Below are 26792 nucleotides of genomic sequence, written 5' to 3'. Positions count from 1 at the left end.
GAATCAGCCATATTCTGTTTATGTCCTTAGTTATCAGAGGAGCTAAAGCAATAGAAAACAGCTTGATTTTTCCAGTCCCTGTATGGGTGCTAATGAAAAGGAAAATATTTTGACTTGATCACAGAGAAACTTTATACCCATGTCAGAGGACATGCTCCGAATGCCCTCTACCTGCTACACATAGAATAACTAAGTGTCCTGGAACACAACAGTTTCAATTTATAAGCAACTAACTAACCTGGGTCATAACGGCCTCGTGGTGACAAGTGGCCCTCTGTCTGAGAACAGTCTTTCTCACTGTAGAAAACCGTCTAGCAAGTAGGAAGAGAGGCTGTTCTGGGTTTAACAGGATGAGGTGGCATTAACTCTGATCTGATTTGTCCTAGCATCACATACATACTGCATCATATGGACAGTAATACTTTGCTAATGAGTTAAAAAGATTTCCTTATGAAGCCGGAACACTCTCCCTTTGCTGATGCTGGCTTTGAGATGGAACCGTCAATAACAGAAACACACCAGTAACAATCCCAGCAGGAGCTACCACCCAACACTCAGGACCAAGCACCACACACAAACTGTTCAATTTAATCTTCTCGATAATCCTATAAAGGGTTATTTTTCTTATTTACAAAAGTAGAGACTCATACATTAGAAACTGCAGAGCCTGTACGGGGTGGAAGACAGATCCAACTCTGGCTGCCCAGCTCTTAACCGCCACTAAAATTAGAACAGATTTAATCTTCTCACCTTGCTGCTTATAAACCTCATCTGTGGCAAAAAGTGGGGTGACCCCATTTAGCTGAACTTATGGTTCCACAGGCACTCTAACTCGGGATCCCACCATCCATCCTGAAACTGGTCACCCATCTCTCTTTAAACACAAGTTCCTAGCAGCCCTTCTCCTTGAGCCCTCCAGGGATCCAGTCTACTTTGGGGACTGTTGCCACCAGACCTACATCTTTGGCCCCACCCACACAGCTTTGCTTTTCTAGTCAGGCTGGATCTCAGCTAGCCATTCTAGGAATACTCCTAACGCCACACCCACGGAGCCTGACTCCCAGGAAAAATAACTAGCAGAACCATACTCTGCCAAACAAACTCAGTGTTCTTCTGAATAGCACTCTATCTTCAAACATCACTCTGACACGACAGAGTAGATGAGCCACAGACACGGTCCATGTGCCATTTGAAAGAGGCAGCAGGCAAGTCTGCAGAGGTCCACATGGAGGCAAGCGAGGAAGTCACGAGTGGTGCATAGATGGGGAAGAGCTGAGGTACAGGGTCTCCCCCTGGGAAGAAGAAATGCAATAGAACAGCAGTGTCTGTGGAACACCGAGAACACACCCAAACCCATTGTGCTAAAACTTTACAACCATCAATCGTGTACCATGTAAACCAGTAGAAATTCACCCTTCCCCCACTCACTGTCTATTCTTAAGACCTTTTTATTTTTAGCTGACAGAATAACTATACACTTGCAAGGTACAGTGTGAGAGTCTGCACGTATATACAACATGTAATGATTGTCATGGTAACCATACACACATTATCTCAGACATAGCACTGTTTCACACCAAGAACACCCAAAACAGTCTCTAGTAGCTATGCTACATACTTCACTGATGTCAGCCACGGCTGTTCTGTGGCTCAGAACATGACAAGTTATCCCTCCCCCCTCACCGCACCTGTGAACACTGTCCCCACGTCTCCCTCCCTCCTCCCCTTCCAAGCCCTGGATCACCCTACTAGCACTTCTAGGAACTTCACCTTTTAGCTTCCTTGTCTACATGAGAAGATGGGGTGACTGGCTTTCTGTGACTAACTTACTCCTTGCATACTGCTCTCCAGTTCTATCCGTATTATCCAGTTCTATCCAAGAGGCTAAAGAGAATCACACTGTGTGTGTATATCCTATTTTCTTCATTCAGCTCAGCTGACAGTCAGGTTGGTCAGTTCCACTTCCTGGCTTTTACAGATAGTGCAGCAATAAACTCCCAAGTATGGGGTCTCCTCAACATCCTGCTTCCCGTCCTCTGCACAGCATCAATGTGGGGTCACGGACCTGTTCTATAAAGTGCCTTTTCATCCCTCTACTTTCGTCTGCATTCTCCCCTTTCCACGAATTCACTCATATTCCACTTCCCATGTTACCTTTACTGCCTCTCTTCAAAGGCTACCTGCCCAATGGATCCCAGCTAGCCATTCCAGGAATACTCCTGACACCACACCTGTGGAGCCTGACTCCCGGAAAAAATAACTAGCAGAACCATACTCTGCCAAACTCAGTGTCCATATGAATAGCACTCTGTCTTCAAACATCACTCTAACTCCCAACCTGATCCTAACCAACCTGAAAAATCAGCCCCTAAACTGTCTGTCCATCAAAGCTCACTTTCAATGTACATCACCAGACTTGCTTTTCATTCCTGTCTCTCCAGTTTCATTCTCAGCGATAAAGCAAACTAGACAGTAAAACATACCTGCATTGACAGAGGCATGGGCAGGGTAAGCCTTCAGGAAACGGAGGTCAGGAACAAGACAGACAAAGAGCTGTTGTTAGTGACAACCAGCCAAACTGAAGAAAATGCTTCACGAGGGACTGTCCCAAACCCAATCACTCAACAGCGAAAGCAGATTTCTCAATGTTAAAAAGGGGCAACATTCACCTCGGCTACCGCAAAACACTGGGATGAAACAGAGATCGGCAAGGCCCCTGTGCAAGGACCACACACACTTGTGAAATATTCTTTTTATTAATCCTTTTTTCAAAGAGTGGGCAAACAATCTGACCAGACATTTCTCAAAAGGAAGGGGCAAAGAAGTACATGAAAAATACTTGGTGTCACCAAGGAAACTGAGAAATCACCACCTGCCAATCAGAACTGCTATGATTAAAAAGATAAAAGCAAACACTAGTGAGCACAGGAAAAGGAATGATGCTGTTACTGTAGGAAAATTGCAAGGAAGGATTCCCCCCCCCCCACACTCCCCAATTAAAACTCAGAACCACCAGAGGAGGCAGGAGGTCCCATCCCAAGCATATCTCCAAGGGTATCAAGATAATAATGCCAAAGATTGAGGATTTAGCTGGTCAGGGATCATTTATTCTCTACGTGTAAATGGCCTAGGTTGTACCCTCAGCAAGACACAGACATGCACACAAGCAAGAGCCAAGATGAAGAAGCAAGTGGAATGGGGCACATACACAAGTCAGGTACACATACACAAGTCAGGACACATACACAGGTCCGGTACACATACACAGGTCCGGTACACATACACAGGTCAGGTACACATACACAGGTCAGGTACACACACACACAGGTCAGGTACACACACAGGTCAGGTACACACACACAGGTCAGGTACACACACACAGGTCAGGTACACACACACAGGTCAGGTACACATACACAGGTCAGGACACATACACAGGTCAGGTACACATACACAGGTCAGGTACACATACACAGGTCAGGACATATACACAGGTCAGGACACATACACAGGTCAGGTACACATACACAGGTCAGGACACATACACAAGTCAGGGACACATACACAAGTCAGGGACACATACACAAGTCAGGGACACATACACAAGTCAGGGACACACACAAGTCAGGCACAGCACCAAGACAGCTACTTAAGTGTTTTTACTCGTGGGAGTTTAAATGTTGATTTCATAGAAAAAGAAAGGTAGGAATGTAAAGTGTGGGCCGGGGATGAGCTAAGGAGACACTTTTGACATGAGCATGGCATGTCAAGGAGGCCAATGCCTCACCTATGGGAACAACAAAGCCTTCCCCAGGTCCTAGTAAAGCTGTTAACAGTGTGTCAAAAAGCATAAGCCACAGGCCTCGGGGATGAAGGCAGCCTTTGACTACTCTCCTCCAGAGACCTGCTACGTTTCAGGGCTGCTGAAGGTCTCCATTAGAATGCTTGTATCTGATCCCAGATATTCTCATTCACATATTCTCTCTCTCTCTCTCTTTCTCTCTCTCTCTCTCTCTCTCTCTCTCTCTCTCTCTCTCCTCTCTCTCCTCTCTCTCCTCTCTCTCTCTCCTCTCTCTCTCTCTCTCTTTCTCTCTCTCCCTGTCTGTGTGTGTGTCTGTCTCTTTATTTATTCCGTCTGTCCGTCCGTCAGTCTGACCATCCGTCCGTCTGTCTCTTTATTCCCTATTTTCATTCCCTAGTGCTCTCATCAGATCAACCCCAAAGCCCTTCAGGCAGCAGCAAGGGCAGAGAGAGGGGACAGAAACAGATCAGATACTAGGTATGAAAGTACAGTCGGAAAGGGAGAACAGCTTCCCGTGCTCTGTAGCACAGCAGAATGGCTGTAATTTACGATAGTTTATCTGTATGTTAAAGTAACTAAAAGGGTTTGAAGGATCTCAATGCCATTTGATCACAATACATTTGTATGCATGTATCAAATGTCTACAGTATACTCTCTAAATAAGTACAATAATGTTAATTAAAACTTTAGAAAAGAAATAATGAGGTACTCTTTGGCTATTAAAATTCACTTAAAAACAAAACAGGCTTGGCTGGTATGGGGGGCCGGTGCCTAAGACAGAGTGTTATATAATAGCAATTTCCTTTCTATTGAAACATTCTCTCCTACAAGAAAGCTTAAGACAGAAAAATGACTCAAAACCACTGCAGAAGTCCCTGAAACGGACAGGATTCATTAGAGCCTTCCCTGTTCAAGAAGGAGTGACCACTCTCAGAAGCCAAGCTCCAGAGACTTTAAGAAAAGCCCAGCCATCTGAATAGCAGAGATAAGTGAACTGCTGGGTCAGCCAAGCCACCTCACCTGTTAAGGTACAGGCTACGTAGTGTGCCCCACACTCCTAGTTTTGCTTGTTAGCTGTTCTGCCCCTGTAAGTAACCACAGTAAAACTTCCTGGTTCACCAAGTTGGCCTTTGGTGGTGACTGTACTTTGGTCTGTCCTGGCCTCCGTAACTAGGCTGAGTAGTAGAGAACCTAGCAACTAGAAACAGGAGCTCACTGCCCTGGAATGGACTAAGCACAGAACCAGGCAGACTGGCAAGACTTCTTCCAGGGAATTAAGGGTTAAATAGTTACAGAAAGCAGGATCAGGGGGAGACCTGCAGCAGTTTAGTATTAAAACAAAGGTGGTCACTCGTCAGCATCAACAGTAAACCACACCAAGCCTGAATAAAAGAGATTATATATATTTAAGTGATTTTCAGCCAACTTTAAGGTCCAAAGATTATGAAGCAAAGATATTCCATGGGAAGGGATAAATTCAAAAATAAAAATAAGATATCTTACAAACCTATTACTGCTACAATGACATGAAATCTTTTTGTTTGTTTTTTAGACAGGGTCTCTCTAACTCTGGCTGGCCTCAAACTGACAACAGAGATCCACCTACCTCTTTGTCCCCAGTGCTGGGATAATAAAAAGTGCACCCCAACACACATGATCATGTTAATCTTATTTGCCTCTTTCTGCTCAGATCTGTAATATTTTTTCTACCACAGTTCTACAATACGGCACATATCCCCACAGCCAGCACTGCAACCCAGTAACAGTGAATCTTACCCTACCTACAGACACAGTCATGTGATCAAGTCCAAAGTTGCTGTCTACCTGATGAAAGTCACCGTGGAGGAGGTGCTCACACACTCTGCAGCACACATCGGGAATCTTAAGAGGAGAGAAAGGAGAGTAAGAGCGGCTGAATGAAAAAGCCATCGTTGAGCAGTTAAATAGAAAGATCTCTTTAAAAACCGCAACATGGAGGAGCTTTTACAGAGGGGTTCTCAGCATGCAGTCGTCACCCTAGCCTCTGGACCCCTTTCAGAAAGAACAAACTATTTTCATGATACTGAAAGGTTACTCTCCCACCTCCCTCTCACCAGAGACGACGCGTGTGAGATCTGAACCTTCTGAATGCAGCAGATTGAGAGGATCCAGGCGTGTTTTATTAAGGCAGGCATGTAAGAAACAGGCAAAAGCAAGCGTTCCGGAGTGTACTAATTTTCTGCTGTTTTATAAAGCACATTTCCCATGAAGAGAATTGTTTATGCTGTCAGGTAATGAGAAAAATATCTAAAAATTCAATTTTAAAGTCATTTAATATTAATCTCTGACAGGCTAAACATCAATAGATATAATCTGCATAAGCTCAATAATTTTTAAAAGCATATGTAAATGAAGCAAAATGCCTGACAACTGTTGTATTAGTAGCTCCGGTGATATTCCTTTCTCCAAGGTTTTATTTCCAAATGATACTGAAAATTTAGTTTCTAAACTTAAATATCCACCACCACCACCACCACCCCTCCCCCAAATAAAGAAAACTCAAAAAGGGAGTGAGGGTTATTTGGGCTTTGTTGCTGTTGTTTTGTTTTGTTAATTTGCATTGGTGTTTTGTCTGCATGTATGTCTGTCTGTATAAGGATGCCAGATCCCCTGGAACTGGAATTTCAGTCTGTTGTGAGCTGCCATGTGGGTGCTGGGAATTGAACTCAGGTCCTCTGGAAGAGCAGATCCTAGCCACTGAGGCATCTCTTCCAGCCCCCAAATGAGGGTTCTTTTTAGGTTTATTATTTGTAAGTTTGGGTGTTGAGAGGGTGTGTGTGTGTGTGTTTGGATACCCTGGAGCTGACTCCAGTCCCCCACAGGAACAGTGTGTGGTCATAACTGCTCAGCCTTTAAGCCCCAAGAATAATTATTTAACACCTGCCTTCAGTAGATAAATGTGCACAAGGTTTAAAAACTGAATACTCAAATACTTTAAATTTACTGAAGTAATCATTTTGAAAACAAAGGTAGCAATAACAGAACTTAAGTATGTTACAATTAAAGGTATTCGTTGAGAGTCACATTACCACTTCCCTGCTGAGTCAAACCACATACACAGGACTAAAGACAACTCAACATGATCAATTAAACAATACCAAGCTGACTTTCACATTACTGTGTGGGCATAAAATATGAAGGTTCTTTTTAGTCAAAACAGCACTAGTTCTGGTGGGTTAGGACACTCTTGGACAGTTCCTTGAGCTAAGCTGACATTAGCTAATGCACTCTTACTGCAAAAAGAACACATTCAAAGGATGATGAGGAAGAGCACAATACAGTAACACACACTGAAGAAAAGCTTTATTGCCAGGTATGGTGATGTGCACCATTAATCCCAGCACGCAGGAGTCAAAGGCAGGTGGGTCTTGAGTTTAGGCCCAGCCTGGTCTACACAGCTAGTTCTGAGATAGAAAGGGCTACACAGAGAAATACTGTCTTGGAAAGAAAAAAAAAAAAAGATGCTTTATTACAACTCATTACTTTTTGTATGCTAACTTAATTTAAACTATATGTAATATATATGTATACATATATATGGAGACAAAAAGGGGAATGTAGGGGAGAGGGAGGGAAGAAAGAGAGATGGGGACAAGAAGGAGAAAGGGAGTTAGGAGGAGAAGAAAGAAAGCAGGAGAGAACAGAAAGGCAAGGCAGAACACACAACCTGCTCTCCCCAAAATAAGAATTTGCAAGTGACATTTCATCTCCCCAGGCATGCTGCTCATGGTTTGGAAATGTATTCCTTTGTAAGACACAGTGTCACTGTAAAACACTGTGCATCTGAGTGCACACACTCCCTGCTGTGCTGGGCACGGTACACCCCTTGTGCTATGAATAAAAGCTCAGAAGGTTTCCACCAGGACACAGCTATAGAACGGATATCTGTGAGTTTCCCAACACAAAACATTTTCTCTTTGCTTTCTTAGTTTGGAAAACATTATAGGGTGATGCCTATGAGCCAGGTACACAATCTTACTAAGGGAAAACAATGATTTGAAGGTAGAAAAAAAAAATCTTGACAGTTCATAGAGAACAATACAGCTGACATGTACTGGCAGTGAAGAGCAGGCCCGCCTCACGTCCTAGCTCAGCCTGGCTGTGCTCAGCCTATGCTTGCAGCACGGCTGGGGGGAGGGTGGGACTCTGTCTCATAGGGGTACTGATCACTGTAAATGACAGCCCACTGTCTGCAACACAGAAATTATATTTAAGCAAACCCAAAGGCAAAAGACAGGACAGAAAATCTGGCTCATCCCCTAAGAGTGGGTTGGCTCTCATTTCAACCCTATTTCCCTTTCTGGAGATGAACCAGAAGCAGAGATGATTGCAATCAGAGTGATTTTCACGGTGACACGTGCAACTACTTTATTAATGCCATCTCCAGACCGGTAGGAAGGCAACATGGTACCACAGAGAGTAAGTTCTAATGCCAAAACACTCCACAGTTGCTGTGAAACAGTCCTCACTCCTATTCCTTGAGAAACACTAGTTTTAATTACTACATCAATTTAATTATGAAAAACAAAAGAAACCAAGAATTTAAAAACAGACAGCATCCACTTCTGTTCTAGCACTCGTCAGCAAGCAAGCTAGGATTCCTTCCCTCCCTGACTCACTGTAAGGTTAGATGCCCAACCCAGAGGGCAGAACATGTGATCTTGAGCTGTTCAGAGAAGGAAAGGGACCACCAGAGTCAGAGTGGCTTCTGGGAAAACCCTGCATGGACATGAACAAAAGCAGCCAAGAGCCACAGAGCCACCATCTTTACTTTAACTTACTAATTAAATTGCATTTACTTACTTTCCTAGTTAAAAAAAAAATAGGGGTACTGTTATCAGAAGTGAGACGGCAGATGTAGCCTGGTATCTAGGCAACACAGGCTTTGCCTCTGACCCCCAGTGACCTTGGCTGGCCCACTGAAGCAGCTGCATTTGCAGGCTCAAGATGTTGACATCAGAGGGAAGGGCTGCAGGACCAGGGTCTTCCAATGCAGGGTTGAGTACAAAGGCCCAGCTCCTGCTGCCAGGCTTAGGTAAACTGCCATAGAATATAGGCCTAGGCTTTAAGAGAATGGAGACGGGCAGGGTGATTGAGAAGGACAGAAAAATGTGCATGTACAGGAGTCAGCGGTGAGAGCCTGCAAATAACCCAGGAGCCTCTGGATGAGGTGAGGATGAAAGCAGAGACACACGGGCAGTATTCAAAACTGAACCAGCAAGGACACATTTTCTTACATCATTTGATAGGGACGAGCATGAGCAAAAACCATCACTGACTGGGGTGTGAGGCCAGCCTTCAAATGGAGGTATTAAATTTCAAAGACAACAGACAAAGCCACACAGCCTGTAAAACCACTGACTAAAAGGCTCAGAGCATCAGTAATTTGGTCTGTCTACAGACAGCACGTTCACCACAAATGCTAAGCTATAATCTTATTTCTTCTGGTGATTTTCTAGTCCCTGTGAAAGGAACAGGCAGCTTCTCCCTGGCTAGAGGTAGTGCAAAAGGGCAGGATCTAGATTAGTGATTCTCAACCTGTGGGTAGCGACCCCTATGGGGTGGGAGGTGTCAAATATCAGATGTGCTGTATATCAGGTATTTACAATACAATTCATAACAGTAGCAGAATTACAGTTATCAAGTAGCAATGAAATAACTTCATGGTTGGGGGTCACCACAACATGAGAAACTGTACAGAGGGCCACAGCCCTTGAAAAGTTGAAAACCACCGCTCTAGATAGCAGTGACAATGCATCTGGCTTATGAGACAGAGGGGAGAGTGAGTGTTTTGAGGTCAGAGGTCTGCTGTCATATGGTAGGGACAGCTCTGATCTTGTGGGACCTGATGTCTATGTGTTCAGCTAACTCAAGAATACAGTCTGTTGGATTGAGAGTGGGTGTCACATACAGGAGACTGGGGGAGGCTTCCTGGAGAAGTGGCATCCTACGCTGAGGCTGGACAGTAGTAGAAACGGGGAAGACGGTGTTTCAGACACAAGCTGAAGGCATAACTAACAGAGACACCAGGAAGTAGGAGTTCAGGCTGCCTCAGAAGGGGAGCAACTGTAAAGAATGAGAAAGACTCAGGCCAGGCATGGTTGTGTACGCCATTAACCCCAGCAGCTGGGAGACTCGGGCAAGAAGATCTCTGTGAGTTCAAGGTCAGCATGGTCTAGAGTTCCAGGAAAGCCACCAAGGTTACATAGTGAGACCTTGCAGGGTGGGAGGGAAGGAAACAAGGAGGGAGGGAGGAAGACTCCCTTCCCTCGCCAACATCGCCCCAAACCCAGGCAGAAAAGCCAAGGCCCTTGACATAGACGAGCCAGTGTTCACATTCTCCTAGATAACAAACTGAGCTCAAGACTGGAAAGATGGGTGGGGAACCAGATGGCTGGAGAACAAAGACTGGAGCTCATGCAGGTACAGACCTTCAGTGGATGCATGCTTCCGGCTTTCTAGAGTCGTGGGCAACGGAGAATTGGACAGGCTGACAGAAGGGTGAAGCTGTCTCAGGACTGAGCAAGACAAGCTACTGAGCACTCTGTGAACCCAACCCAGAGGGTTCTGGCTTCTACTCCCTAGAGAGACAGTGGCTGGAGCTGCAGCAGGAGGCAGACAAGACACAGTTCTCTAGCTGAGTCAGTAGGGCACTGCTGTGTGCCACGATGAGGCTTGGTAAAGTCTTCAAATGTATCTGAAAGCAATCATCATTGAGATCCCATGAAGATGCTAACATTATGGGCTTGATACTGTTTTCACTTTTAGTTTAGCCTGGCCCAAAGTTTTGCTTTTAATGAGAAATCAATAAAACACTGGTTCAAACACTTGGGAGGGGGGCACTATACTGTAAATTACAACAAAAATAATTTAGGAAGAAAGGGAGGGGTGCCTATCACAATATGCAATCACTTATTCTATAAACATTTACTGTGAAACTATGTGTCACACAACAATGGCAACTGCCCACACACCTCATGCTAACCGCATCTCTACTGTAGTCAGGACACGTTGAGGGACTGACGCATACCAAGTAGACTTAAGGCTTTTCTGTGACCCACCTTCTTAAACTAGAGGTCACATAACTAGAATCATAAAAAAAAAAAAAAAAATGATAACAGTAAAAGGTTTCTAAATGTACAGTGACCAAAAATTGATTCCACATAAAATGTGTAATGAACCCAAGACGCTTCTGCCTGAGCCCCTCACCCCATGACCCTTCACATATGAACGCTGCATCGCCCACGCCGGCATCCCTTATAATCCCAACCAAGGCCGACTGAAACACCTCAGCACCCAGACTCAGTACTACTGTCCACCACAGACTGCGTTTCTGCTGTACAGACTGCTGCCCTTAGAGAAACATAATAGTTTACTTATGAAAAGCAAAGACATTTAGTATTTTCCTACTGACATTCCTCTGCATGTAAGGACCAAACTAGTGTATTTCGGTATTATATGGTTTAAGGATATTCAATTTTAAAAACTGCTATTGGAGCTGCAAACTTGAATCCCATTAAAAATAAAACAAAACCAACCAACCAAAACACAATCGCTGAATGAATTTTAGCTTGGGATTAGGACAGATTTCCAAAGTGGTCCTAAATTAACTTCTGCCATTTTGTACCACATGTTTATGCAAAGCAGAGTCCTCAGTCCTGATGATTACATAATCAAATCAATCAACTCTGAAAAAAACCACTGAAGCTGCTTACAGCTGGAGCTGCTACAGCTCTTCAGGGTTTCTGATCGCAACTCATACTTCCTGGAGGTGCCCAGTTTCAGTCACAACTAAGAGCTCACATGCTGCTCTACGCAGTAGGTGCTCCACACAGTAGGCCCTCCACATAGCAGGTGCTCCACAGGATAGCCCCTCCACACAGTAGGAGCTCCACACAGTCTCAGCTCTTAAGAGTCAGCTCAAAAGCCACCCACCTCCTATGTCTAACTCTCCAGGCCAGAAATCAGTCTACTTCTTTAAAATCCCACAGAAGCTGTAGGTGGTGGCTCACTCCTACAAATCCCAGGCCAGCCTGGACTACAGCGAGAGACCCAATTTCAAAAACACCAAGTGAGAGGCAAAGAATAGTTCCATATGTAAAGTGACAACCTGAGACCAAGCCCTGAAACGCTCCTGTGTCCCTTTCTCAACGAATATAAAATAATAATAATAATAAATTCATTTTTAAAATAAATAGCCTGAGACCCTGCTCTAGCACTTAGTAACCCTTTGTCTAACTACGATTAATGCAGCCCTCAGCCCTCATTGGAGAAGTCTCTTTTTGTAAAGAGTGGAGGTCAAACAGAGTCCCACAACTGAAAAAGTAAATGACTGTACCCTGCTTGGCCCTAAACAGGACATCTAAATCACCCTACCTTGTAAAAAGGTGTTTTGCTTTGGGGTTTTGTTTTGGTTTTGTTTTTTGTTTTTTAAATGTAATAAGGCCATTGTGTTCATGAACTCTACAAGATCAAGCCAGTCATCGGTCCAGCATGAGAAGAGGAGAGAGAGCCTGAGGCCCATTCCCTAGCTACTGCAGCTGATGGAACGTCAGTCTTCAGAGACTGGCCCCCGGCAAGGTACCCATCTGGTGGACGGCCCTGCATCCATGTGTATCCTGTGGGCACCGAGTGGATGCAGGAGTGGGATGAGGATGCTCTGGGAGATATCAAAACATACTGCATACATACATGAAAAAGTCCAAAGAAGAAAACTACAATTAAAATACCATGTCCACAACACCCTCCCTACTCTCCCAAAATAGCACATCCAACAGAGACATAAGGAGGTTGAGAGAAGTTTCTTGTATTGCTCCATTTGAATTTTTATGCAAACTCCAGAGTCATTATAACAGGCCAGATTATTTCTAAATTCTCCCGTCCCTAAAGTCTATGGATTGATAAGATTTATCTGCTTCTACCAAAGGTACCGTCTAACTGAAGCTATCACCATCACCATGCCTCCACTGTCCTTATGCAGCCCCTCTCAAACAGAGCTGCTCTGCCTTCAAGACTTGCACCGTTATTCACTGTTCAAAACCAGAAAAATGTTCAGACTACTTAGAAAGCCCTAGGGCTCACACTGGTGGTTTCCTCCCTCACAGGTTTCCTGATTCTCATTCCTCACATACCTCCCTATCTCCAACAGCATGACCATTTCCTCTTTCTCCCAGACGGCTTCCTGCTTCCTCCTGGCCTTCCAAGGTGATGAAAGTATCCATGACTGTCCCCTGGCACTCGACATGATCCTACCAGAGGCTTCACCACTAAGTTAATGTGTTCACTCTGTCGCTGTCCTCCATGAGAGTCTGACTGGCCTATAATTCACTCTATAAACCAGGCTGGCCTTCAATTTAATAATATCCACCTTCATCTGCCTCCCAGTGCTGAGATTCAGAATGTGCACCACCAGCACCCAGCTAGGACCCACGCTCCTCAGATGGTAGCGCCATGCTTCACAGTGAGTGAGTATGCATAATTGATGAACCAGGTAGCCTTGTGGCTACTTAATCCAGCTCTGCCCACCCTTACCCTGGGCCTGGTGCACACCAAAATAAAGTTCCAAAGGGTGGCAAGTTGATATTATTTTAATAATGGACACCTTTAGTACTTACACAACAGCTTGACTTTATGACTTCTTTGGGAATAGTGCCATCAGACTGTTCTATCGCAGGCACATTCAACCTTGCAGCTTACAATGTGATATGCACATAAACAACACCTTTAAAATAGCACTCATCACCCCTGGTGGGTGGGATGAATGTCTAGCGTAAGGTCTAAGCTGCTGATGCTCTACTCGCTTGGCCTGGAGACCTGGCCCAGTTCCCTGACAGGGTGGGCTCCTCATCTGTGAAGTATCACACAGCTCAGAGTTCTCAGAGGTCCCATCAGCTTCACACGGCCATGTGCCGAGTAAAGCACTCATCTGAAGGAAGGAAGGATGCTTTGGAGATGCTTGTGCATCTGTCTGCCGGTTACCTAAGCTACAGCCGGAAAGCACAGCTTCTGAAACAGAGAAAGCCTCTCCAGGCAGACTCTGAGAAACTGTGAGATGAAAAATACTGGTCACTCTCATTTTTGTAAGAGAAAACTGAGACATACAGAGGTTAATGTTCTGGGTCAAACAGCCAAGGAGTCAGAACACCCAATTCAGCCAGAAGATTCAAGGAGAAGGTGAGGTTTGCCTTGGCTTTTCAGTTACCATTCTGCTTAGCTTTTTAAATAGTGGGAATAGATACAGATATAAACGAGGAAGCTATCCAAACAAAACGTGACAAGAGAGACGGGAGTAAGTGAACACGGGGGAAAACACAAGTCTTAAGCGTCCAAACTATGACTAGCCTGAGAAGACCTTTTACACTAGACCAAAATGATCCTGTCGACATGCCAGAAAGCCACTTTGGCAACAGACCACAAGGGAGACGGAAGGGAGGCAGAATGAAGCTGCAGTCACTAACTATATGTGCTGAGAACATCCGAGCAGCGGACAGGGACAGGACAGGCCCGAGTGGACCACACCTGGTGACTGACAGGGTAGGCAGAGTGACAGTGGCTGAGGTGAGAGCTGCTTCTGGCTTAATAATGTCTTAGGCAAACTAGTATAGACTAATGCTCCCTACAACACAGCACAATAGCAGAATTCTTGGTGACAGCCCACATAGACGTAGATGCGGGAAGTTAGCAACCCGGAGCTCAGAGGAGGTGGCCTAGACATTAATAACTGAGAGTAGCAACTGGTGAGTGGACAGCTCTGCGATCCCACCAGCACATCAGCCGTGAGCTATGACAACGTCTGCAAATGTTTACCTCCATCTTAGAGTCCAGAGCTCCGCTTCTCAAAACCATGAGAAGTTCAACTTCTGTTCTACAGCTCAATGAAAAGCCAGTGCCTGGGCTGGGATGCAGTGGTACATCCATGCCTGTACCTCAGGACCTGCGGAGTTACATGATGAGTCCCAGGCCAGCCTGGGCTGTGTATGAGACTCTGTGTCAGAAACAACACCACCCAAATGAACAAAAAACCAACAACACAGCAGCAGCTACCTTACATGGGAGTGTAGCTCAGTGGCAGAGCGCTTTCATACATGACTTCGGTCCTGGGTTCAATTCCTAGTACCACCAAAATGGCAGGGAGGGAGGAAGGCAGAGGAAGAAAGGGCTGGATGGCCTCAGTGTTCTCTAGTCACAGCCGGCCTCCTGTGGGGTCACCAAACTCTATTACTTGTCTAGAAAATGAAGCCACTGCAGTATTCATAGCCTGTCTAAGGACATGGAGGTCCTGACAGATCTTAAGACCCTTACTCAACAGCTGCCTTAGAGGCGGGCTCAGGAGGTTCTGACAGATCTTAGGAAAGGGGGACAACATTTCAAATGTAAATAAATAAAATAGTTGTTGAAAAAGTCTCAATGGAGACGTTCCCACCGATTCAGAGTAACTACCTTCTTGTGTGAAGTGCACTTGTACAGAAGACAACAGCCAAGACCTTCAACTGACATCAAGACAACTCCAGCTGCCTCCTTTCCGACAGCTGCCTTAGAGGCCAGGCTCAGATGGACTGGGCTCTACCTCAGTCCTGTTGTAAACAGCTAACCCAACAGGCTGCAACTGCAAATGACTGGGAGATGAATTACTGGGAGGGAAAAGATTCACTGCTTTTAACCAGAATTTTCTTCTTTGGGTAGCTATTTAAAATTCCTATCTGATTGCAGTCTCATGGCTGATGTGATCACTTGAATATTCAAAATAAATTCTAATGTTCTCCAAGATAATTTGTACAAAGCGTACAAAGGCTGTGTTACGGTCCAAGTTAAAATTAAAAGAGAGGAGAGGCAGAAGAGTTATACAATCCCTCATCAGAAAATGACTTAAAAGGTTTCCATTTGAGCCTGCGAAACCCAAGGCATGTAATATGAAAACACATTTCTTTGTTAAAATTCGACTAAACATCTCTATCTCACAGCTATTGCCAGCGTGTAGAGGTGACTGCAGTACACTCAGAACTGAAACGTGCAGGGTATTTTTCAAAGCCTGTTGCAATGTTGTATTTTTTTTTTTTAAAGCAAACATAACAGTATTCATGTATTCATCTCTTCTACAGATTGTGGCCCAAGGTCACGATGGTTTTATTATCAGATTCCTTGCTAATATATAAACTATCATATGACTTGTGATTTTATTTTAGGAACAAAGGTATTTTCAAGTCATCTCAGTCCTGTTAGACAAACCTATGCTCACCTAGAAAGAAGATTCAGTTCTGAGAAGCTGGAGGGGGCCCAAGAGAACAGAAGGGGCAGAAGGTGCCTCCGGCTGAACCACCAGCCCAGCACAGTAGCTCTCAACAGTGCAGGCAGCAGAATGACCTAGTGTTCTCAAAATGCTAACGACTGCAGACATGTCCATTCTCAGGGCATGGAGAGCACACTCCCTAGGGAACCTGGGTGCCTTTCCTACCCAGTGAGGCATACACCTCCCAGACCTCACACCTTTGTAAAGGAAACCTAATAGGGCCAAGTCCACATCAGGACAGTAACCCAGAACTTCCTAGGCAAGACAGGAGGATACAAGGCTTCTCAACACAGGCTCCTCAGACTAGCAGAGTCCTGTGTCTGCATCTTTTCTCCCTCAGTAGTGAGAACAGAATCAGGGCCTTGGGCAACCTTAAGCAAGTGCTCTGCCACTGAGACACTACACCAGCGCCACACTGACTGCCCAAAGAGACCAGCCTTATGTTCAGACTATCTAAAAAGGGAGTGAGGTGAGAAATGAAAAGTCCCCCTCTTAATAACCTTGTCTGACCACAAGGGTTATTATTCCCTGTCCACTTCTAAAGCTCTGCTTAGTTACTGTCAACAAAACCTTTATGTTGTTACCAGTGGGATGGACATGAACTCCACTTGCCTGCTCTGCCTTCTGAAGCAGGGTTGTCCATGCAGCTGACTGGGCCTTAGGGGTCAGAGCACTGCAAAAGCCCAAGAGACTCTGCAGCACTTGCCCTGGCTCTACATGAAACTCCGAACACTGAGGTAACATTCCTAAACCCTATTTCTCTTCTGTAAAACTTAGACTCTTACCTTATAAGGTCCAGTGAGCTAGCTGAAAATGAATTAGTTTATGCTGAACACTTAACCAAAGTGGCTCAGGGTAAAAACAAAACAAAATAAAAAAACAGCTCCATTTAGCACACACCCATGGGTGTACGCCCTTGCCAAGCCATGGCACAATTTATTCCGAAGCAGGACATCTTCTAGTCTGTTGCTGTGACATCCTGTACAGAGGGAATTCTTTCCTGCAATAACCAGTCAATACCCCACTTACTGTTCACACATACCACCGATGGATCCAGTGCCATTCAAAGTGGGTGCAGTTAGCCTCTGAACTCTCTACATAAGCTGGGATCTGGGGAGGTGGCGTAACTTACCCATGACAGCCCACACATCAGTAAGTGCAGAAGCCTACATGGGTGTGTGGGTGCTAACTCGGAAGGCACCGACTTTAACACGCGCCCTACAGCCTCTCTTACTTAGATGCATGCAAGACGTTCTTTTAAAAGTATCTCAGATCCTAAAGTGCATTTAAATTCCCAAGACATTCCCAAGTTCTGTCAGAAGCGAATGCTAATTTTCAATTGTTCAAATCAGCTAACAAAACAGCTGACTGGGGTTCAGTAACCTCTGTAAATATTAATTTGTTCCTTCTCCAAAGAAGCAGGTGTGCCCTGAACACCAGCCCTGGGGACTCACCATACTGCTGAAACCCCAGAGAAACAAAGGAGTAATTACTGAATTTGGTATCCTGAGAATATTCTTTAAGAAAGGAGAATTCATAACAATCACTTTGTCACAGCATTTACTGTGCTGAGACAAGGGGGGGAACAGTACCCCTGGCTTCCGAAACTCAAAACACATCCCTGAGAGGCCAATTCCCCAGCCTGGTTCCAATGAAGCGCGTTTAAGATGGTTTCCTAGAAGTTAGTAACAAGAAATAACTATTAGCCAGGAGGAAACAGCAACAGTGGAAATCAACCAGTAGAAACCATCACTAGCATAAGGAGGGACTTCTAGCCTCATACAGTAACTAAGAGTACACTTAAAAGTCACAAGTGTTTTTTTTTTTTTTTTTTTTTTTTTTTTTTTAAGAAAATGGTTATTCTCATTAGAAAAAGCAAAACAGACTCAACACTGAAAATTTTACAACAAAAATAACAGCAACATGCTACGCCCTAGATCTCAAACAATGTGCGGTGTTAAGCCAAAAGCACTAACGTCTATCTGGCAATAAGGAGTGTTAGGGTGTCCCTTACTACCTGAATACAACTGCAACTGAATTTCATATACAACAGATGGGGAAGGGACAGGAAAGGCAGGAATTTGGTCTCTCTGTAGTTGTGCACCTGTGGGCTTGTGGAAGCCAGGGCATTGCTATACCATTATTCCTCAGGTGCTGTCCTTTGGGGTTGGGAGACAACAGGGTATCTCATCGGCCTATAACTTTCTGTGGTGTCAAGTCTGGATAGTTAGGGGCCTCCAGGGATCTGGTTACTAATGTCTCTTCGTGTTGTGAATACAAACGGAGGCCACAGCCCCTAGCTTCCACCCTCACCCAGCCCCAGCCATGGGTTCTGATAATCTAACAAGTCCTCGGCTTCCTAAGCCAAGTGTTCTCTCTAGGCTGGAATTTAAACTTCTAAAGACTCACCAAGGATGCCTGTTTTAAACCCAGGGATCACACAATGCTTAAAGTGGATGACCTCAAGTCAACTAAAAAATGTCCCCAAGGGGAAAATAAATGCCAATGGGAACCAAAAAGCTTGGTGACAGTAATGTTTATGGGCTGAAATCAGGGCATGGGAGGAAGGGCCCTATAACAGAAACTCACATTTGGCCAGGTGTGTGTCTTTAACACGTTGCTTCACTAGGCCGAAACAGCTAGAGTCAAGTTCCAAGCTCCAAGCTCCAGAAGTCAAAAAAGAACAGCAGCTTGCTTCCACTGCTGCAATCCCTCCACCAGTTGTCCTGCCGTTCGAGACCTAAGAGATCTCAATTTTCATTCTCTATCCACTGCCAAACAGAAACAAAGGGTTTATTCTTGGCAAAACTGAAACTAAGAAATGGTAACCTTTCATTTTTAAAGTGAGAGAAAGGGTAAAAACAGACAGACAGACAGACAGACAGACAGACAGACCGACCGACCGACCAGGGCTCAAAGCTAATTTCTCATGTTGGTGGTATGTGAAGATAAGGAACAACACAGCCAGTTCTACCCACCAGGGCTTAAACGGCCCTGCCTTTTCAAAGGCTAACACTAACTAGCACAGGTTTGCTGTTCTTGAACCATGCTGGAGCCTGTGCTTCTTCAGTCTGTCACATGCACTACTGTGTGAGGTGAGCCAGCCTGTTACCTCTCCATATTCTCAGGCTCTCTCCACATTCCAAGCCTCCATCCTAGCCAACCCATGCTATACATGCCGACAAGACTCCTATTTCCTAAGAACAGCACTCAATGTACTCCTTTGGGGGGGGGGGAGAGAAAAAAACCCAACTTGCAGTATCCTGTTACAGGACATCTCCAGAAAGAAAACAGGATCTGGCACCAGAAACGTCCAGGCTTCATGAGTTGTGACCTTGGGAAAGTATCTGAACTGAACATCTTATTATACAGTGAGAGTGCTCTGGTATCAATTAATAGGGTCTGAGGTCTGTTCTCAGGAAGTGATCTAGCAGTCCAACACCACAACCTTAGTAAGTTATTCATCATTACATCAAGGCCAGACTAAAGTCGTACTTCTGCAGTCTCTATCAGCTTCGGTCACCTGCACTTCCTTCTTGCTCAGTGGTTCCACACTTGTTCACTCTCCAAACTTCCTCTTATTTTCAACAAGCTGGTGTTAAGGCAAGCCCTCCCTAACAGCTGCTACAGCAGCCAGTTAGGTGGGGTTAAGAGTCAACCCACGGGTGGGATGGATACCAGGTTATGGATCCCTCTTCCTGTTACTGCTTAAAGGGGCTTAAAGTAAAGCACCTCAAGGGGTCATCCGCAGTTGCTAAGAGTCATCTTGCAAAATGAGCCTAAGGTCCTGTAACGGGACTGCAGTGAACTGGAGCAAAGGTCTTGCTTTCAAGGCCATTACGGAGGTGTGAGGGTAATCGTACCTGAACTGGGTTTTGCTTCGTGAATCAAAAGCATCCTGACCAATTCAGCAGTATCAGGTACTGCACTATCTGACAGGCGTGTGCCATGTGTCCCAGAAACCTACCACTGACTCTCTTTTGGCATAGTATAAAATAAGTATGCCCAAAAGGGCTCCAAATGTAAGCCAAACCAAGAAGCTCTTTGGAATCGGAAACTGCTCCACTCATCTTTGGATCCAGACAGCCCATCCATGCACACGTTTGACACATACCAGCTAACGAAAGTCAGTACGTTAATAAAAATGAATCACAGACTGGGGACATACCCAATTGGCAGACCGCCTGCCTAACTTACTAAAGCCCTGGGTTCCATGGCCAGCACAGCCAGACCAGATATGTTATCCTATCCCTACTGTCCCAGTGCTCAAGAGATAGACGTAGGAAGATCCGAAGTTGAGGGCTGACCTCTGAAACCCTTAAGATGAGGTCAGCCTAGACTACATGAGACCCTGTCTTAAAACAAGTAAATCAAGTATAGGATAAATAAAGGAACCTGTTTCAGGCAGACTTAAGAAACAGCCAATTGTTAATCCTCGATGGTTTAAGATGGTTAAGCACAAGGTTACAGTATTTGAAGTTACCAAATAGCACAATCACATAAATGACATATAGCTGATTAGACAAACAATCCAACAACAGACAGATGTCGTGAGAGGCTGGAATGCTGGAGACAGAGCTACGTGTCTGCAGAAAGTCGGCATCTCTGGGCCTTAGCTCCGGGTTTCTGTCTTGGTTTGGCTTGGTGTTTTGAGACAGTTTCTCTGTGTAGCCCTGGCTGTCCTGGAACTAGACCAGTAGACCATGCTGGCCTGGAGATCTGCCTGCCTCTGCCTCCTGAGTGCTGAAATTAAAGGCAGGTGCTACCATCCAGCTGCTAGTTCTGGGTTTTTTAACAAAAAGGTGAGTAACAGGACTCCCTAGAGGACCCTGGTATGTGAAAAGACACACTTAGCAAATCTGTTCTTATCATTAGGTCATGAAACAGGGTTGAAGCAGCTCAACGGCAGTGTTTGCCGAGCATGTGCAAACTTCTGGGTTCAACTCCCTGCAGCAGGGAAAACAGCAAAGAGGCATGGGGGGGGGGGGCAGGGCGCGGGGGAGAGGCAGACTTGTGAATGATATCTGAATGGGAACGAATGTAGGAAAAGACAGGCAACTAATAGGAAGTGGTCCATGGTGTTGTGAGTTGGCAGGCAAAAGTAGAATGAATATATATATGTATATATATATATATATATATATATATATATATATATATATAAAATTTCAAACACACACACAGACACCCCGGGAAGGTTAGTGTGTGTCAGAGAAAAAGGCAACACATATGCTCTACTCTGCCACAGTTCCTGGAAGACAAGGCAAGCAATTTTGCCTTGATTTGTATGTATATTTCAAGTTAGAAATATAGCACAAAGGTGAGTACTTCACCTCTAACAGCAGCACAAGCCGTTAATTATGGCTCTGGCAGAGCAGACTTGCTGGGGGGAAAGAATTTTGCAAACTACAGGCACCCAAAGGTTAAGGTTCTGGCCAAGAGAAACACTGTTAATCTTAGGAAAGGAAAAAAGAAACATTTATCAAACCACTATTTAGCAGACCTCCTGTTGGGTTCTTTCATTTATAGTCTCTTGATACCAGGTTGGCTGACAAGGAAACGGAGTCAAGTAAGAACAGTGTTTGGCCTTACTAGTTACCTATGTTGAAAAATCCAACCACCATGCTTCCCATTCGTGTTTAAGTGTACCCTATATTCTATGAAAGTATATAACATTCCTCCTTTCTACCTTCAGGTCGAAACTGAAACGACGAAAAGAAAATAGAAAAGGAGATGGCCTACGGTAGAAGTTCCTGGCAGTGACGTTATCAGCAGCAAAAAATCTCGAAGGAAAGTAGCACTTCTTTCAAGGTCAGAGCTTTCGCAGAGAAACCAGGCAGGACTGGGGCTGACCAGATAAACAATGCACTCGTACCCAACCACAGATGGAAATCTAAGGTGTGCATCCGCATTCACCTAACGCAAAGCGAGCTGTATCTGTACATTCTGACCCAAAGGCTGTGGCCTGAGACTTGCAAGCAACGTTAAGTCCAAACCAACAGGTTATAACTGCCAAGCGGTTAGAGGAACAAATTACAAAACCAACAGGCAACACTAGCCCTCCCGTACAACTGCACAAAACACTTCCTGCCACCAGAACTGACAAAAAAAAAAAAAAAAAAAAAAAAAAAAAAAAAAAAACAGAAAGACAGTCGAGGCTGGGGGGAGGGCTGCTCGCTCCCCACAATTTCTTATCAGACTTCTCTCCGGTATCCTTCAGCTAATGAGTCATGGGTTGCATTCTTTCAATCGCCCCCTTCCCCTTACGAAAATTCATCCAATGCATCCTTCAAGTTTGCAATCAAGGCGCCTGGATATGAGCATAACTCATAATCTTGAGCGGGAACGCTAAGTTCAAAGGTGCCAAAGGGCTTCAAGATCATCTAAAAAGAAACACCCCCCTCTCTTTCTCTCTCTGGGCGTTACTACCTCCACCCCAAGGATAGGGAAAGGCTTGCTGGCAGGGAAACAATAAAGGGCACTTTTCCTACAACTCCGAGCAGCGCACTTTATGAATTCACAGACTCCAGGCCGTTACCCCGCAGCTCTACGCCCGCTTCTCCACCTTCCCTGGAGAGACAGGGCTGCAGATACCCGCCGGAGTGGTCGAGGGCTAGCGGGCGTCCCTGGCAGCAGCAAAGCAAAGGCAGGGAAAGGCTGGCACGAGGCCCCAAAGCCGGGTACCGCACGGACTCGCGCGGGCTCCTCCTCGGCAGCTCTTACGGTCGCTCAGCGAAAGCTCGGAGGAAGATCCAAGCGCGCCGCCATCCCTCCCTGCGATCTCCACGCCTGTCAGCGCGCCAAAGTGGCTGCCACCCACGAACAGGTGCGACAGCATCCATCCCGGCGGAGCTCCGCTCGGCCCGCACTCGCCCGGCCACAGTGCCTGCCGGCCCCCCGCCCAATCCGGACCTCCCGGCGCCAGCAGACCGGCCGCACCCCGGTGCCGCGGCATCCGCCAAGTTCCTGGAGCACGCGGCTCACCTCTCGGCCTGAGCGGCGACGAGGAGCACCGGACGGCAGCAGGACCGCGCGAGCAGGAAGATGTGCAAGCAGGCGCGGGAACGGGAGCAAGCAGCAGCCGCGATGCAAGAGGAAGGCGCCCGGCAGCTTCAACCCCGGCGTGGGCTGACCGTGACGTCACAATGGCGCGGCCAGCCAATCCGAGCCCGGAGGCAGGATCAAGCGCTATGATGTCATGCGGCCTTAGAGCCAATCCTGGGGCGATAGAACTTTCGTGATTGTAAATTCCAGAATCCGATGCGGTGCGCAGCCGAGGCCAGGGTTGGTCCCCCGTGGTTCACGTGTCTCGGGGCAGTTTTCTCGCTTCTTCCTAATAAGCCTGCGTGGGACGCAGAGTCTGCGCAATAGCCACAGTGAAGTTCTGGATGCCCTGAACTCTTTCCAGCAGCCAGGGGGGCGGGGGGAGGCAGGGTCTGGCGTGGCGTTTTTGGCAGGTGCCCACCCACCTAACGGTCTTCACCACCATTCTGAAGGGGACCCTTTTCACGGTTTTAGCGAGGGTCTAAAACCTAGGTGGGGTTGCTGTTGAACAAATTGAAGCAGCAGAAATCACTCGGAACTTTGTAACCGTTAATTCTTGGATAGGTTGATCACACACTATTGGGAGTTTTGATATTTCTACTCTACGAAATTATCAGTCTTGTAATGATGTATTGCTGTGTCTTTCAGCTGGGCAAATTTAAACACTTAAAAAGGACTCGGGCACAAACTTAAAGGCCTATCTAGTTCTCGCTGCTGTTTGATTAACTCAAGGCCTCCATCCGAGTATTATACAACTCTTATTTCAAAAGCTAGAAATTTTGTTGTGCCGTTTTTGTATTACACCCATTGACACAACACAGCCAAACAGCCACTCAGTGTAGAAACATTTTTTTATTATTTATGGTAAAATGTTTATTGTGGACCAGCAATGTTCCAGGACCCAGACCACTGTCTTAGGAATACAAGTATACAAGCTATAAACACATTAGATAATTTAAACATTCACAAATTGCTGTAGTAATAACAATTGCTTGCCATTCATTTCTACAAACAATAAGGACCATTTTCCCTACAGCATGCGGAGCGCTAACCATAAGTGCACGTCTGTCTATACATGAACTATAACCATAAGTGCACGTCTGTCTATACATGAACTATCTGTGCATCCTGGCTTCCTAGCATTCACCATGTTTATTGTAATTATTTCGTAGCTTTCACATGCCAGGAACTACTAATATCTGTAGGCAAGGAATGCACCAAATCTCGCATGTTTCTCCTCTCAATGGCATTTACAAGGTTTGGGGCATTATTTGCCTACAGTTCTTTGTAGTCTGTGGTGTGACAAGAAGTCACTAACCATTTTTTTTTTAATGGGTGAAGCACGAAATCAGCCGCACCATGTTTGATCCCTGTTTCAGCTCCACTTACCATCCGTGTCCCTCCTGTCTACAATTCTTAACTCTCCTCAAGGCTGTTAGCAAGGTATACTCTCCTCTTCCTCAGGTCAGAGCTTTAGGGTTTCCAGTATGTAATTTACATATTCGATCAGAGGCAGGCAGGACCTTCCCTGACACAGCAACTAAATTTACTCCACTCCACAAGGTGAAATGACCAGCCTTAGAGCTACCCCCATTTTAGTATCTTTGAATGCAAGTGTAAATCTTCAAGAAAAGCACAGAGTTTGTATAACTTCCCATCTTAACTATTTTTTTCCCAAATAAAAACATACCTACAATTCAGTGCCAGGCTTACTAAATAATAAAACTGAAGAGAAGTGTTTTGGGTACCATAAGAATTGGATTCTTAGCCATCAGAACTATGAGAACTATGAGAAGCTATCCCTGCCTTTTACCTGTTATCATATGTAATCTGAGATAGTTCTTTAGTAGCACTCATGTGGTAATATCAAAAAATTGCATTTTCTCCATTAAACAATAATTTTCTTCACTATTTACTTTTAAATTATGGCAGCATCCTCCGCACCCAGACATTTTGCTCTTAGTTTTTATCAGTGGGCCTAGATCTCTTATAATACACTTCCAAATATGTAAGAAGGCTGCTTCAGTATTACTTATGAGGAAGAAATTATTTAATATCCTGGGCAATTTGTTTTATTGCAATAGCAGCTGCAGTTGAATTAAAAATACAATTAACAACTTCAATATAAAACTGAATTTTAATGACTGAAACTGCTACTGCTCCATTTGCATGACATAATGAAACCTGTCTCTAATGAGATATATAAGTCTATGTTAGTCTCTGAACATCTCAAAGTTGACTAGAATCTAGGATGACTGCTGTCTTATAGTAAGGATGAAAATGACTTTGGGCTAGGACAGGGAAGTAGGCTCAGATATCTTAGTCATCCTGATAAGTCCTTTAGAAATAGTGATCACGGGACTCTGTTCATTGTCCCTGCTTGTTCTTTGACTATCTGGGTTTATTGTCTTGCTTGTTCCTTGACTATTTGCATCTATTGTATTGCTAGTTCCTCAACCTTGAACTGACCTTAATACTTGCATGTAATTTAAACAGTATAAAGGCAAAAAAGGAGGAGGAGGGATGGGGTAGGGGATTAATGGGGGGCGGGGGGTGGGGAAAGGGGATAACATCTGAAATGTAAATAAATAAATACCGAATAATAAAATCAAAACAAGGATGACACAATGCCATCTACTGAGCTCTCTCTTGCTCCCCTTTCTTCTTTCCTTCTATTTTCTTCCTCTTTCTCTTCTTTTCTCCTCTGTTTTTCAGTTCAGTGCAGCACTGCCTATCAACTTCATATCTCAACAGAGAATTAAAGCCCAAAGCCTAACAATAGCCTTTGGACTTAAATTATTTATCATGTTGCTAATTTTTTAACCTTCTAAAATGATCAGCCTCCTGTGGGAAGCAGAGGAAGCCCTGAGTGAGTGCATGATTGACAAGGATCAATGCTTCAGACCCAAGGGAACTGGCAGCACCATCATCTGGGTGAGGCTCCAAGTCATAGCAAAGCCTTCCTCCAAGTGGGAGTGTGTAAGAGTGACTGGACAGTGTGTGCAAAACTTGGCAACTACAGTCTCTTCCTCTTGGAGCCTCAGACAGTCCCCGACCCCAACAGAGACCTGCTAAGACTAGTTAGTGTCTCCTTCTTGAGCTATGCATAATAAACAAAACAAGGAGGTTCCAGGTTGCCCAGTAGTAGATGCCATTCCATCAAAGTGACATGCTCCACTTTTCTGTAAGTGTCTCTGTCCCATTTTTCATTTCCTCATCACCCCAGTCAGGTTTCCAGGGCCAGGCCATGCTGGACATTGTGGTCTTTCCTAAACAATAGCCTCCTTGAACTCAGTGAGCACTAGACCACCTCAGAACCCTGGCTGTTACCGGTTCTCTAAGCCTGCAAGGATTTAACCTAGAAATCTCTAAGGCTTGCAGCTTTGTTTCATTTTGATCTCTGCATAAACACTACCTCCTCAGGAAGCAAATGACATTTTTCTGTCACTCCATACCACCTTCTGCTTTGCCTTGGGTTTTCTGGAGCCTTTTTTGCTCTACTTGGTTTTTCTCCTTAGCACTTATCACTATTTAACACACCACATTTGCCTGTCCTCCAATGAGCTTACTGTTTAGGACTGTATCCCAGGACTCGGGAGCAGTACAATTAGGGTGAAGGCA

General features: G+C 45.1%; 1 protein-coding gene across 5 annotated transcripts in view; it reads right to left on the bottom strand.

The window, feature by feature from the left end:
- The window catches only part of Elovl5 (ELOVL fatty acid elongase 5), a 62647-nt gene extending 39209 nt beyond the window's left edge, over positions 1-23438 (bottom strand). Inside the window, exons 1-2 of one of the 5 annotated variants that reach the window (XM_034509097.2) lie at positions 23112-23254; positions 18717-18898 (exon numbers count right to left, since the gene is read on the bottom strand). Coding sequence is in view for 2 of the 5 variants with exons in the window: in XM_076937921.1 (XP_076794036.1) it covers positions 22851-22965 (115 nt within the window). In the remaining 3 variants the exon portion in view is untranslated. Of the gene's footprint in view, positions 1-4822; positions 4880-5583; positions 5684-18716; positions 18899-22850; positions 23025-23111 lie in introns of those variants that run through there. The other 4 variants (XM_034509095.3, XM_034509096.2, XM_076937921.1 and 1 more) reach the window with 4 other exon arrangements.
- Positions 23439-26792: the final 3354 nt, after the last annotated feature.

This window comes from Arvicanthis niloticus, chromosome 7 (genome assembly GCF_011762505.2).
Source record: "Arvicanthis niloticus isolate mArvNil1 chromosome 7, mArvNil1.pat.X, whole genome shotgun sequence".
Taxonomy (NCBI): Eukaryota; Metazoa; Chordata; class Mammalia; order Rodentia; family Muridae; genus Arvicanthis; species Arvicanthis niloticus.
This window is presented reverse-complemented; position numbering and strand designations above follow the sequence as displayed.